The sequence below is a fragment of the Ostrinia nubilalis genome, chromosome 29 (genome assembly GCF_963855985.1).
Source record: "Ostrinia nubilalis chromosome 29, ilOstNubi1.1, whole genome shotgun sequence".
In the NCBI taxonomy this organism is placed as follows: domain Eukaryota; kingdom Metazoa; phylum Arthropoda; class Insecta; order Lepidoptera; family Crambidae; genus Ostrinia; species Ostrinia nubilalis.
This window is the reverse complement of record NC_087116.1, coordinates 934,199-949,829: the sequence shown is the minus strand read 5'-3', so window position 1 is coordinate 949,829 and position 15,631 is coordinate 934,199. Positions and strand designations below refer to the sequence as shown.

General features: G+C 41.6%; 1 protein-coding gene across 2 annotated transcripts in view; it reads left to right on the top strand.

The window, feature by feature from the left end:
- Positions 1-15,631, top strand: part of LOC135085655 (uncharacterized) — a 62,670-nt gene that overhangs the window by 19,872 nt on the left and 27,167 nt on the right. The window contains exon 2 of one of the 2 annotated variants that reach the window (XM_063980422.1): positions 10,131-10,646. The exons of the other annotated variant lie outside the window; for it this stretch is intronic. Coding sequence (XP_063836492.1) covers positions 10,131-10,646 — 516 coding nt within the window. The remainder of the gene's footprint in view (positions 1-10,130; positions 10,647-15,631) is intronic. 2 annotated transcript variants of the gene reach the window in all.

Sequence of the window (15,631 nt, the reverse complement as noted above, 5' to 3'; positions counted from 1 at the left end):
GCTGTTAATATTATTTTTTTCATCCGCTTTGCACTGGAGGAAGTTGATTCTTAACTTCAAACTCCTACGTTCTTTTTCGTTGCGGTTTCAATGACAGTTTAACTTTCCCCCGGGACCTTCACTGGTTGGGTTTTTTTTTTTTTATAATAATAAATCTTTGGACAATTTCACACAGCGCCAGCTAGCCCCAAAGTAATTATTGGCGGTCAAGCTGTAGATCCTGGCTACACAGGAGTTGCAGCGGTGGGAACGAGAGGTGGGAATAGTCCCGTTTCCCTGGGAAAAACTTGGACTGAATTACTAGAATCTTGAAGATTCAAATGTTTTTATACAGCTATCCATGACCTATAGTGCAAGTGTGGAATTTTACAAGCCAAGTCAAATTCAGGGTCGTATGACGGAATCTCTATTGTTTTTAATTCCAGTAGGTAAAAGAGATACGGCTGTTATAAATATTGACGACGTATCTGCGTCGTTAGATTTGCGGCAAATTGCGATTCAGTTTTTTTCGTGATTTGTTAAAACTTACGAACGCTATAATCTTTTCGCTCACTTTTTGATGCTCAGAATTTACGACTCATCGCTATCTAACTTTTTACCCTCATCAAGAGACCTTATAGATTCTTAAATGGGACCTTTATTTTTTGTCGTGAAGCACCTAGACTACTAGATCATAAAGGTTGGAAAGCGCTGGACGCAGGCCGCTACCAACCGGGTGACATGGAAAGCATTGGGGGAGGCCTATGTTCAGCAGCGGACGTCCTATGGCTGAGATGATGATGATGATGATGACCTAGACTACGACGGCTAAGTGTTGATACAGTGGTCTCTAGAACTTTTAGTTTATGATGCCGATGTTTACTCGGTGGATCGACTATGAAGGCCGTGATAAGCTCCTGAATTCGATTAGCACAAGAGTGTTGAGGAGGTCCTTGAAGCAGCCTTTCAGCAGTGGACGTTATTTGGCTAAAGCGAAACGAAAACTAATGTCAAGTATCCAAATGTAGAGCAGTGTGGCAAAATAAATGATTGTTTATAATAACTAACAATTTTTAATAACGTTAATCGTTATTTCCAAAGTCGAAAACCCTGCTCAACTAGCCCACATAGATAAATATCTCACGCACGCAACAATGGATGCTTGTGGCAACATTATTGTTGGATTCCGAAGCCTGAGACGCCCGAGTGTGGTGTTAGACTTCTATGTACACTTGTACAGAAAGCCGTGTCAAACATGATGAGTTCATCCATCATCATCATCACCATTAGCAGGCGGCCCTCAAAATATGTTGTTGGGACCCGAAAATCGGCTAAAACCCCTGCATTTTTTCGCTTCTCATCAGCTTGACGATTTAAATAGCTTTCCAACTTGACTTATGTACTACTAGCTTTCACAGAAAAACTTTACCGCGCGCGTCCCTATTTCAAACAAAAACTATCCTATGTCCTTTCCCGGGACTCAAACTACCTCTATACCAAATTTCATCAAAATCGGATCAGTGGTTTAGGCGTGAAAGCAAGACAGACAGAGTTACTTTCGCATTTATAATATTTGTATAGATAGATGTTTCCTAGATAGGGCAGAATGCGTCCACAACAGGCCTCCACGGAGTGGCACAAATCCTTATCTCCCGTTGTTTTAATCTAGCCGTTACCAGCTCTCTTCCTGAGGTCATCGTCCTTCGAAAAGTGGACATAAAGGCGTGCTTCGCTACTTTTGGCAAAAAATATTTTTTCCGATTTACCAATAGATGACTGGCTCACTGTAACGTGAGCTTGCTACAATTTTAAACTCTGTCTATCTGTCCATTAGTGTGATCTCCTGTAGAATGAAAATTAAAATCAAATTCAATTTCAAAGATGTTGATTGTGAACCACAGGACAGGAACATAGGTTGTCAAATTATATGGGTATAGATCGATTGCGTTCCGCATTGTAGGCATACAATAGTCTTAGGCTTGGTTGCACCATCTTGCTTAAACTTTGACAAACGTCAAAAGTCCGTCAAACTCCATACAAAAATCACCGGTTATCGTTATAGTTATGGTCTAGGTGGTGCAAGTCGGCCTTACAGTGTTAGTGCTTAATTCGAGGGTTAAAATAAATTAGGTTTTTTGTCACAAAGTCATTGGCCCATTGCACAATATACACTGTTCTAGGCGATCTATCTTAAAAGGTCCCCTACCGTGAAATGAATTTCTAAGTGGATTTCGAATCGTTGCGAAAGACTCGCAATCAGCGGAAGCTGGAACCTCGATAGCCGAGCTTGCGAAATTCTGCTGCGTTACTTAAAGTATAATAAAGGGCTTAAAACCAGTTTTAAGTAGGAAGTTTGAAGTTTTAAACTATTTACTGATAAAACCACCATATTTTATGATAAGTATTAAACATATTTTTACTGTAATACTATTGCAAATGTGCACACTGACAGTGTCTAAAAAGACAAGTTTTTTTATCCACAATGAAGAAGCTCTTGGCCTGTATCTCACTTGATGGTAAGTGATGATCAGGCCGAAGGTGGAAGCGAACTTCACCCGGAATCCTCAACCACGGAGGAACTGGCGACCTTACCTCTAACTGCCGGAACACAACAATTATGTTAACATTGTTGTTATGGCGACAGACTTAGATAAGATGGTGGTAGCTAGCCAGGCGGACTTAGACAAGCCCTACCACCAACCGAACCGAACAGAAACATCTGCCCCCACTGGGGATCGAACCCAGGACCTCTGCGTCTAACAAAAGAAGAAGTTAAGAACTAAGTATAATGGCAGTTGAAATGCACAAGGCCAAATCCTCCATTTGCCTCTGGTAAATTAGAGAGGGTTGTGCTCCTGCAGTGGAGACTAAATGACCTGATGATGAATATAGGTTCTATTTTAAAACAAAAATGTAGCTTCAAAGTGCAGAGTCCTCTAAAATATCTCCCTTTCGCCCTTTAAGGTCCTGTCAACTATATCAATTTTCCACAAGGTTCAATGCGAAGGCCCGGCTTGTTGCCATAACACCGGTTGGGTAAGAACCTCAGATCATAGAAGGGAATAGATGTGAAACGGGGGCGTGCCGCGTGTCTCCGCGATATGCCCAGAAACGAACATCGCCCGCGACGCCAGGTTAGTCGCGATTCAGTCGTACTGAGGAAATGTTCTCCGATATTGTTGGATAATGCGTCGTAACGTGCAATAACATAAGTGAAACGAAGAACTACAGGAACAATGAAGTCATTTACCACATGTAAGTATTGCAAATCCATTGGTATTTTGCTTATAAATAAAAAAAACTAAACATTTTTACGAACGAATTCAGTGCCGTGACATTTACTGCGATATCGAAATTAGTGGTGATAAAAATTCAAACACGTTGTACATTGACGATTTAGTTAGCAACCACTTTATGTCATGCGTAACTACTGCGCAATGTATTTTATTTCTTCCGATATCCACTGACGCGTGAAAATACACAGTACGGCCGCATGTGCCGGTCGTAACATAGTGCAGGGCTCGTGTTCTAATACGGTTTCCTATTATCGATAAATAGAAGTAAATTATTATTTTCTATTTTCTAATTTTGAATGAAAAAATCATGAGTTGCTTGCGATTTTTAAGTTTTTACAAAAACAATAACAATAGTAGAAGGGATTAGTAACTGTCAACTATGTAATTACTATAAGAGCTAGTTGAAAGCCTAATATAGGCATTATTTTTGATAAACATAGGCGGTACGAATTTCGCCATAATTAATAAGTTAATGCGCGATAGTAGTTAATAATAATTACAGTGATCCTGTTATTATTATTAAAGTAAATAATAATATATTACCAATATTGTAAATACTGGTAAAAATCGCAAGTACCTACTTAACCCATGACTTTTCATACAAACTTTGTCAGTCTATAACTTCTATACTCCATCGATAACGACATTGAGCTTTGGTTGGGGTAAATTAATATAAGGTAACTTCATTTACCTAGTCCCAATAATTGATTCTGAGTTTTTCGTCCATACAAAATGGAACTGACTCCTTTATGCAAAAATCGTTAAAGAACATAATAATAACGTATAATGATAAAAAGGTTTTCATACAAGCATTTTTTAAACCAATTTCGAGCCTTGCCCCCAGGATTTAAAGTATCGATATCTTATCGACTCCATTTTATCTTTCTTCTCTCTAATTGCTTTTTTCAAAGTGTGCGTCACGTCACGCGGCCATTGATTGGCCATAAGGCACGCCTTCTGGCCAATCACAGCACTTTTAAGCCGGTTGCACATGTTGTCGTAGACTCTCAGTCGCTTTGTTTTTACACAGTTGAATGTGTGTGTGGGAGCTGTGGTGGGGGAAATGTGGGGACACTGGTTCTCGTTGTAGTTACGCGCGACTTCATATCTATTCTCTTTCTATGATCTGAGGTAAGAACGTTTCACTTTCTATGTTTTGCTACAAGTGTGCTAGTGATGTGCCTTTAGATACGGATATAAAGTATCCGATTTAATTTTTAAGCTTGAGAGGTACGGAATTACGGATACTGTGTCAGATTGAAAACTGAAGCTTTATCTTAAAGCAAATCCGTAAAATCCTTGGGACGCTTTGTCCAGCAGTGGATGTCATTTGACTGAAACGAAACGATTTTAATCTAAGCAATTTTGTTGCTATATTATTCGTGGATAATTTGATATTTTGACGCTTTTATTGATGTTACTGTCATTTGAAACTTCTATACTCTTCTGATTAAATACGTTTCGGGTTCAACTTCCAAAACAGTTGGCTATAAATATGAAAATAGAACTGTCTATCTGTTTACCTTTAAATATTTAACCCACTAAGTACTGCGTGCTATATTCCTTGATAATCTGTCTATGTAAAACAAATTAATAGTTTCGTATATTCGATGCCACATCACTATTGTTTGGTCTCTACACCGGCCATTACTTCCCGCATCATTACCGATGCAGTGTACAGGCTGCACATCAAGCGATATACATCTTATGCCGTATGTTACAAGTGCCATTTTTGTACAAAAATGTATAGTCTGGTGTACCACACGTGGCGTTGTAAGATCGGATTAATCACCGTTTATAATGAATCATTTATTATTGCACGTTAGATTATGCTGTGTTGCTGGAAAAATTACTCGCGTTCGATAGAAGTTGCTTCTTATACAGGATATCCCAGAATGGGTGAGTCAAACTGCTATGGGAGGTAGCTTGACCTTGGACCTACCCCTAAAAGATATGAATAATGGGCAGTGAAATTAATGCCCGTTTGCACCATCAATCCCAAATTTTTAAGTTTTGATCTACACTCCTCATGCTGGCCAGACAGATTTCGGAATCCCGATTTTCGCATACTTGTCCCTTAGTCGCCTTTTACGAAGAGTGGGGTACTATACAGGAGCACACCCCTCTCTAATTTACCAGAGGCAAATGGAGGATTTGATCTACACTCCTCATGCTGGCCAGACGAATTTTGGTATCCCGATTTTCGCATATTTGTCCCTTAGTTCGCCTCTTACGAAGATTGGAGTCCTATTTAGGAGCGCGCCCCTCTCTAATTTACCAGAGGCAAATGGAGGATTTGTCCTACACTCCCCACGCTGGCCAGACGGGTTGGGGAGGCCTGATGTTCGCATTCGTCCCTTAGTCGCCTCTTACGACATCCACGGGAAGAGTAGGTGGAAATCAAATTTATTTGTTCCGGAAGCTGAAGAATTTGTTTGTTTGTTTACTTGAACGCGCTAATCTCCGGAGCTACTGGTCCGATTTGAAAAATTATTTCAGTGTTAGATAGCCCATTTATCGAGGAAGGCTATAGGCTATACAACATCACGCTACGATCAATAGGAGCAGAGCAACAATGAAAAATGTTGCGAAAACGGGTTTTCACGCATACGAAGTCGCGGGTATGTCAGTTAGTTTCATTTATAACTGGATAATTGTTCATTTATAACTGGATAATTGGCGTAATAGAAAAGAAAAGTAAACACATTGAATGAAACCCACAACTCATTCAACATTCACTTACTACCGTCATCGTAGTTAAGTCTACTTTTAAACTTTCTACGTATTGTCCTAGGACGGACGAGAAAGTATAGGAAATCGAAAGGAATGCATGACATGCGTGTTGTGCTTTAAAACGCTCTTTGTATAAAATTCCATGGTCGATTATGGAAGGCCAAAACTTTTTACAAGCTTTATATTGACTTCACTTGTTAGTATGTGTGGGACAAATCTTGCAACTGAATTTAAGACCACTTCTCCTCAACCGATTGAGCTGAAATTTGGTATACTTATGTAAGTACGATGACAATGCAATGTAATGGTACCATTGAGCTGGTATGATGATGGAGTCAGGAGGTGGCCATAGGAACTCCTAAACGAAACGGCGGAATCGCATCGAGTTTGGGTTCGTTGGATTTGTCTTTTCGAGCAGTTTAATGCTAGATGATGTCCAGGGTCCTTATGATGGATTAGGGAGGTGGCCATAGGAACTCCTAAACGAAACGGCAGAAACTCATCGAGTTTGGGTTCGTTGGATTTGTCTTTTCGAGCAGTTTAGTGCTAAATGATGTCCAGGGTCCTGATGATGGAGTCAGGAGGTGGCCATAGGAACTCCTAAACGAAACGGCAGAAACTCATCGAGTTTGGGTTCGTTGGATTTGTCTTTTCGAGCAGTTTAGTGCTAGATGATGTCCAGGGTCCTGATGATGGAGTCAGGAGGTGGCCATAGGAACTCCTAAACGAAACGGCGGAATCGCATCGAGTTTGGGTTCGTTGGATTTGTCTTTTCGAGCAGTTTAGTGCTAGATGATCTCCAGGGTCCTTATGATGGATTAGGGAGGTGGCCATAGGAACTCCTAAACGAAACGGCAGAAACTCATCGAGTTTGGGTTCGTTGGATTTGTCTTATCGAGCAGTTTAGTGCTAGATGATGTCCAGGGTCCTGATGATGGATTTGGGAGGTGGCCATAGAAAATCCTAAACGAAAAGGCAGAAACTTATCGAGTTTGGGTTCGTGGGATTTGTCTTTTCAAGCAGTTTAGTGTTAGATGATTTTTTTTTTTGAAGGGACTCGCGCTGGTAGCTTGAAGAGCTTTTCCAGCTTCACCGGGCAGAGTGGCGAGTACAGAAGGTACTCTAGCCGTTTGGCGATCGTCGGTGCGTGTGCCGACGAGGCCAAGTCTGGACTTCGCGAAGCGTAGCCCAGGCTCGTCCGCGTCGGTCGCATACCGACGTTCGCGATCGGGCCGTATCGAGCGCATAAGGCGCCCGATCAGTGGCGAACCCAACTAGAGGGTTGCCCACCGTGGTGTTGGACCAAAGTCAAGCCTACGGTGGGCTCACTCTAGTGGGCCCGATCGAGGGGGACTACGGACGCGGCCTGAGGGCGCCACGGTAGGCTCGGACCTCGGCTCAGGCCGTGTCCGAGGGACGGATTGGGGAGAACCGGCCCGGTACATGTTTGTACCGTCCGAAATGAAATGCAGTGCCTCGTACTCGCCGGCGAGTAGGTACGGTGTAACGAGCTACTGTGTTGTGGAGTAGTTGGCGTGCTTAAGGCAGTGATGTATGTGTTCAGAAATTCGGTAATAGGATCGTCCGGGTCGTCTAGGACATGCCTAGGTCGTTGGTATTGGGCAGCGACATCTTTCTGGGGTGTGTACGCGGCGGCGCTAACGATAAGAGGGTTCTTGTGGTTGATCGCTTTATCAAAGTACGGGTACGCCGAACCACGGGGCATCCGCGGCTCGGCGTAAGAATTTGTTTTGGGGGGTCTGGAATTTCTTAAGGACTGTGCAAAAAGTGTGAGCAAACACCGGACTGGCGTAAGTCAACACTGGACGGATGCAGGTTTTGTAAATTGTCAACTTATTTCTAAGTGACAATTTACTTTTCCTTCCAACTAGGTGGTAGAGTCGGTGGGTGTAGTGGTTCGCACGGCTCAAGACGCGTCTGAGGTGCGGAGCGAACGATAATCTCTGGTCGAGGGTGACACCTAAGTACTTGGCCTCACTCTTCCAAGGAATAGTTTGGTCAAATAAGGTGAGATGGGTGGGGACATTGGGACGAGTGCGAATCGGAGGACGTTTCGCAGACAAAGCCCTAGAAAAGTACACTGCTGCACTTTTTCCGGGATTTACCTCGATACGCCACTTCCTGAACCATTCGCCTAATTGTGTGACTGCGCGTTGGAGCGCCAAGATGACGTAATTCCGATTACGTCGGGACTTGTAGAGTGCAGTGTCGTCTGCAAAGAGGGCTAAATCCGTATTCGGATATTTGGTGATGTCATTGACGTACAATGAAAAAAGAATGGGTGCTAGATGATGTCCAGGGTCCCGATGATGGAGTCAGGAGGTGGCCAATGGAACTCCTAAACGAAAGGGCGGAATCTTGTCGAGTTTGGGTTCGTTGGATTCGACTTCTCGAGCACTTTGGTGCTAAATAATGACCCAGAGATTGATATACAACTAAAAAGTGTAAAATAAAATTATAATAAAAAAAAACTTTTTTAAAAACAAGCTTTATCCTGAAATGCAGTTGTACTAAAACGAAAAAAATAATTGTATGCTTGGTTCAAAGAATTTCGAAAGCTTGTAGCGCAAACAGAAAAAAAAGGAATAAATTCCATGCGCGATACAAGCTTTCGAAATTCTTTGAACCAAGCATACAATTATTTTTTTCGTTTTAGTACAACTGCATTTCAGGATAAAGCTTGTTTTTAAAAAAGTTTTTTTTTATTATAATTTTATTTTTAACTTATGAATATAAATGACTAGCTTTCTGCCCTCGGCTTCACCCGCGTGAAGTATTGACTGTCACAGAAAAACTTTATCGCGCGCGTCCCTGTTCCAAAAACCGGGATAAAAACTCTTAACTATCTCTATGCCAATTTTCATCAAAATAGGTTCAGTGGTTTAGGCGTGAAAGCGAGACAGACAGACAGACAGAGTTACTTTCGCATTTATAATATTAGTAAGGACTTGTCACACTAGATGCGGTCTGCGTTTTGCATAAAGTGAACGCAGTCCGCATCGTAAATAACATTGCGTTTGGCGGAAAATAGTGCTTGTTAGAAATCATTGTTAGCGTAAATAGCGATCGCTATGGAAACTGGCTATAGCATGTTTTCGGCTAGGACACGTTTACAAAACTTCAAAAGTGACGTTTTCCCATACATTTTTTTGACAGTGACAGCACTTACCGCTAAAAGGACGCAATTTTAGGACTTACTCGCGCTATTTTCTAAACGTACTAATTGTGTACTATTTATTTAATACATTGATTGATTGTTAATGTGACAGTTTTAATAATATAACATTGCGTTAAAAATTTCACTTTCACTTAATACGTCTTGAAAACACAATTTTCAGTGTTATTTTTTACTGAGTTAAATTTACTTGAAATAAATCTTGGTTGATTCGTCTCAATAAAAATAAATGTCAATCATCATTCATCGTAATTATTATCTTATAATGAAATAGAAATTCCTCTGTCACAGAAATATTACATTTAAAAGACATACTTTCTTACTTATTTTTAGAGCTCATCTGAAACTGTAAAACCTCATTTATTTTTTGCGACTAGGCTTTTAAAAAGCTCTTTTACACGTCCAAGTGTCACTTTAATCCTATCACTGCTTTGGGGCAATAAATGGGCCAGTGCTGAGAAGAAGCAGCAAGAAACACAATCACTATTGATTAAGAAACTCAGGAACATTTGAGACTCTTTATAATTCCAAAATCATGACTTTTCCTATCAAAAAACAATGACCCATTTCTAGCTGACCCGGCGAACTTCGTACCGTCTATGTTAATCAGAAATAATGTAGAATTTAGTAGCTGTTTCGGAGCCTATTCAATACAAACAAACAATGAAATCTTTCCTCTTTATAATATTAGTGTAGATATCATCATCATTTCAGCCATAGGACATCCACTGCTGAACATAGGCCTCACCCAATGATTTCCACAATGGCCGGTAGATAGCGGCCTGCATCCAGCGCCTTCCTGCTACCTTTATGAGGTCGTCGGTCCACCTTGTGGGTGGATGTCCAACGTTGTGCTTTCTAGTGTAGATATTTCTAGTGTAGTTATTTCAAAAAATAATACTAACCTATATTTTCCTCTATTCCAGGACAAAAAGATCTACGACATTCCCTGCGACATATCCCGCGCAGAAAGTCCAGACTTCACCACCTCCAGTCCAAAATCCGAATTCCAGAAGTTGCGAGAGAACTTCGAAAACGGTTTCCTGGATAACCCGAAACCAGAAACCGGTCGAAAGACTGATATCCGAAAAATCAACATCGATACAGAAAATAATGGAGAATTACGTAGGCTTTATTCTGACAGTGAAGCTGTTACTGCTAGTATACGGAAATTCAACCCAGATAAGCCTGAAGGCAATCTGTCATACAAAAAGAGTGAAGTTGAAACCAAAAAACCTCCTTTGACGACTAAACCAATGTTCGCGAAGAAAGTGTCGAAATCTTCGGAGAATTTGACTGAGGAATTTAAGTCGGCGAAGCGACTGGTGGAGAAGAAATTTGCGACGGAAGCGAAAAGGCAGAGGAATAGGGCTGAAGTCGGAAATAGCGTGCTGAGTTTACCAAAGAAGAATTGCACGCAGTTGGACGTCGACAGAGAGAATGTAAGTCATATTGTTACTACAGCTTAAGGCCGTATACAGAAAGAAAGCTGAATACTTATAAGCGCTTACTGGCGCTTGACAGCGCTGGTAACCCGCGCAGGAAAATTATATGAACGCGCGCCGATAAGCACTGAACGGCGCCGACAAGTTTCAACACGCGCTGGTCAGCGCTGGACGCTGCCATATAAAATGCCATTCAACTTGCTTCCTTTGTGAACGAACGGACCAGCGCTGACAAGCGCTGGTAAGCGCTTATAAGTTTCCAGCTTTCTTCTTTCTTTATACGGCCTAAAGCTTCAACCAGATCGCCATCGCCGGCGCGATCATAGGCCAATGACAGGTCGCGCTACTTATGACAGTCCGCGCGACCAAAGGTAGGGTCCAAAAGATAAGGAGACATGTAAAGTGCCCCATAAGGGCTACCTTTTTTATTTACTACTAGCTTTTGCCCGCGGCTTCACCCGCGTGAAATTTAGTGTCACAGATCGGCACAAATTATAGCCTATTTATGTTAATCTGGGTTACAAACAATAATACTGTAAAGTTTCAACAAAATCCGTTCAGTAGTTTTTGCGTGAAAGAGTAACAAACATCCAGCTACCCAAACATTCGCATTTATAATATTAGTAGGATGACAGGTCGTGCGACTTATGACAGTCTTCGCGACCTGTCATTGGCCTATGATCGCGCCGGTGGCGATCATCTGCACGCGTTGGTGTGGTTGAAGCATATAGTTCCAAAATACTGAACTGTCCTATGCATGACATTGACAGTGGGGCGCCACCGTCAATACCGGATCGCTGGTTCCGATTTTTGCCATGTTGGAAACCATATAGATGAACGATGGTAGCGCCCCCCTGTCATTGAGTTTGGTGGGACAGTTCAGCGTGGGTCATCTATAACTGGTCAGTGCCTGAGGTATCTGAGCGACACGGAAGGGGTGGCATTGACGCATTACAAATCTGAGGTGGAATTGTGTAAAGCAATCGTAATCATTTGACAGTCCATAACGTACGATAAAGTCAGTTAAACAAAGCGTTTGACAGAATAATCGTACGTTATGAACTGTCAAATGATAACGATTGCTTTACACAATTCCACCTCTGAATTGAATTAAAATCTGAAGCATATTTTGAAGTCTTGCTGACATTTGACTTAACAAAAAAATAAAACCGACTCCAAAAAACCCACACTAAAACGTAGAAAAATAATTACTAATTACCTACTTATTTATTAGGACGAATTATTAATATTTATGTAGGTATACCATGATTGATACTTCTGGAGTCGGTGCCAAGATTATGAAACATGTAAAGTTTGCCTGCACCAATTTTTTTTGGTCTCAGTCTGAGACCAAAAAAAATTGGTTCATAATCGGCGGAGATATTGCGTATAAAAAAGTTCATCCCTAATTTTCCACCCGTGGGGGTGAAATATTTTCTTCAAATTCGCATGAAACCACCCTTTTGATAATACCTATTCAACAAAAAAATAATCGTTCAAATTGGTTTATAATCGGCGGAGATATTGCGTATAAAAAAGTTCATCCCCAATTTTCCACCCTTGGGGGAAAAAAGACGCCGAAAAAAGATTTGTTCAAATCGGTTCATAATTGGCGGAGTTATAGCGTAACAAACATAGAAAAAAAAAAAAAATACGGGTCGAATTGAGAACCTCCTCCTTTTTTGTAGTCGGTTGAAAAGCACCCTCCCGTGCTGACTCAGTTTAGCGTTAGACCTATAGCATCGCTTCATAAATTCTTTCTCCTATAAAAATACTCATGGCAAAAGAAAAACACTGCACAATGTACTGTACTGTATCAAAAGGCGACTGATATGCTAAATCATCAGGTCATTTACGCCCGTATTCACAAACATTACCATGAGGTCTCACAGTGCGCGTGGACGCACAGGGTGACACGAAACAATCACAGAGCTCTATTCAACGCTGTGCGTTCGATTTGCTGCTTCACTTAAGCAAGCATCGTTTGTGAATACGGGCATTAATCTCCAGTTCTCCACTACTATAGTATCTAGTCGAACCTTGAATTTCGAACTCCTCCTATGTTCTTCCGATTAATTTCGTTGCGGGTCCAATGACAGTTTAACTTTCCCCCGGGACAAACTTGACCTTCACTGGTTGGGTTATTGGCGGTCAAGCTGTAGATCCTGGCTACACAGGAGTTGCAGTGGTGGGAACGAGAGGTGGGAATAGTCCCGTTTAATAAAAGGCGATTATGCCAAATCTTGATTTATAATTTTATATTCATCATCAGGTCATTTACGCCCGTATTCACTAAAGGTACTATGAGGTCTCACAGTGCACGTGGACGAACAGGGTGACACACGAACCAATGACAAAGCTCTATTCAACGCTGTGCGTTCGATTTGCTGCTTCACTTAAGCAAGCATCGTTTGTGAATACGAGTGTTAGTTAGTTTTGCAGGGCAATCAAAAGTCGCACTTAGTCTCTTGATAGAGCCATTGTGCCTCCAATTCTTATAAAGATCTTTATTTAACCAATACTTAGCTACTATAAATATTTACAGTGTATTTTTACAGTGTAATATACGAGCGACAGCACGTTAAGCTATACAATGTAGCATCTTCATCATCATTTCAGCCACAGGACGTCCACTGCTGAACATAGGCCTCATTCTTCATCATCATCATCATTTCAGCCACAGGACGTCTAGTGCTGAACATAGGCCTCCCTAATTATTTCCATATTGCCCGGTTGGCAGCGGCCTGCATCCAGCGCCTTCTTGCTCCGTAGCAACGAGAGGTGGGAATAGTCCCGTGACTATTCCCACCTCTCGTTCCCACCGCTGCAACTCCTGTGTAGCCAGGATCTACAGCTTGACCGCCAATAACCCAACCAGTGAAGGTCAAGTTTGTCCCGGGGGAGGTTAAACTGTCATTGGACCCGCAATGAAATTAATCAGAAGAACATAGGAGGAGTTAGAAATTGAGGTTCGCCTTCTTGCTAGAAGTAATCTGCTGGAAGGCGCCTTTATGTGGTCGTCGATGCACCTTGTATGTAGCATCTTGTGTGTTTGTAATAATAGCTATTTTCATTCACTACATACAGTCCACTGTATCTCTCTTCTAAGTCGGGCACTCTTGTCAGAGCGGTCGTGGTTGCGCTGACGAGGTACATGGTGGGGTGACGTCATCTCCGAGGGTAGCTCTCCTGGCGATGTGCTTCCATTTCTGACGGTTAGAGGCGTCGCGAGTACACTGGACCATGGTGGACTCAGTGGCTTTTTTGATGGCGTCTATCCAGCGGGTTGGCGATCGACCGCGTGCTCTCTTGCCTTCAACCTGGCTGGAACTACCAGTCTCTCCATCGAGTTCTCATTTCTAGAGACGTGACCAAAGAACTTCAGTATTCGTATTTGCACAGTTGACGATAGTCTGTCTTTAACACGAAGCTAGAAGGAAAGTACAGTCCACTGTACACTCAGCGTCAAATAGATTGTGAACCCAAAATGGCCAAAAAGTTCGCAACACGTCTTTGTTACAATTGGAATAAGGTTTTTGTCAATTTTTTTGCCACTTTTGGGTGTCGCGAACTATTTGACGCTGACTGTACAATATTCCTGTACATCTTTGTTGCGAATTAGCTTTTGTTTCAATCACATAACAACGTCGTACTTCGAAGAATACATTTGTCACCAATCCCTACTCTTCCCGCGGGTGTCGTAAGAGGCGACTTAGGGAGTACACATCAAACAGAGAACGGGTAGCAGCGCTCTCTGTAAAACATCAATCTTTTAAACTGAGATCTCCAACCCGCCTGCCAAGCGTGGGGATTATGGCGTGGCACTATAGTGGAGGAGGCTCATAGCTCAGCAGTGGACTGTAAAGGGCTGTTGATGTTGATGACTATCTTAACTAGATCTGAATTCTTTCGTTAATTGTTCCTCTAACACATTAAGTTCAAAACTGCCACCTTATGCTCTTTGTAATAGGTGTGTTTTTGCAACAAAAATGAATAGTCCGATGGGCAGTCGACTGTATAAAACACAAAACAGTACTCCATTATCTGTTCTATGAGTCACAGTGGAAGGAATCACGGTATATTAACACGGTGGGCTTACATGGCGCTCGTACCTTTAAAATAACTCATAAAACTTTATTTTAATTTTAACCTTAAAGGGTTAACCCTACCACTGCTCCGGGACAATAAATGGCTCGGTGCTGAGAAGAAGCAGCGTAAGAAACTCAGTCACTTTTGTCAGCCTTTTTTTCACCATTCAACATTTTTGTATGGTATATTTTAATTGCTTCATCATCAGGTCATTTAGTCTCCACTGCAGGAACACACCCTTAGTATTTCATGATTTAAATTATTTGATATTATAAATTAAATTATAATTTTATGCAAAAATCAATTGCGTGTTGACGGGTGATCATTTCCTTTTGTCCTAATTAATTACTAAACTCGTGTTTACTTTTCATTATAATTAAAGTGAAATCTATCAACAGTAAATAATGATTAGCGAAAGACAGTGACATCATTATTGCAAATTGGTATTTGACAGCAGAAATCATTCATTCCAAAGTTTTATAAAACCCGGTCGAGTTAACTGCGCACCTGGCAGCCGTGATGTCACATCGACGCTCTGAGGGGCTACTCTGAAACACCGTTTACGTAGTTTCGGGTGTATTTGTTACCGTCGCTCGCGCTGACATCTCGCTTTGCGTGAGAGGGATGGCAACATTCGAAACTTCAGATAACGTTTTTCGGAGTAACCCCGCTGGTACGGACGGAGCGAACGTGGGAAAGTGCGAGGGAGAGTCGCATTCCAGCGAGGTACGCAGTTAGCTCGATTGGGTTATAAAATCACTTCATTCTGGCGTTAAAAATTCAATTAGTTTTCAATTAAATGCGAATTTAGATTTTTGATTGCTTTAAAATTGATCAACAGTTATTTGGCGAAATAGTCGTCATCATCTTTAACCTCTTGTGATCGATTGTGC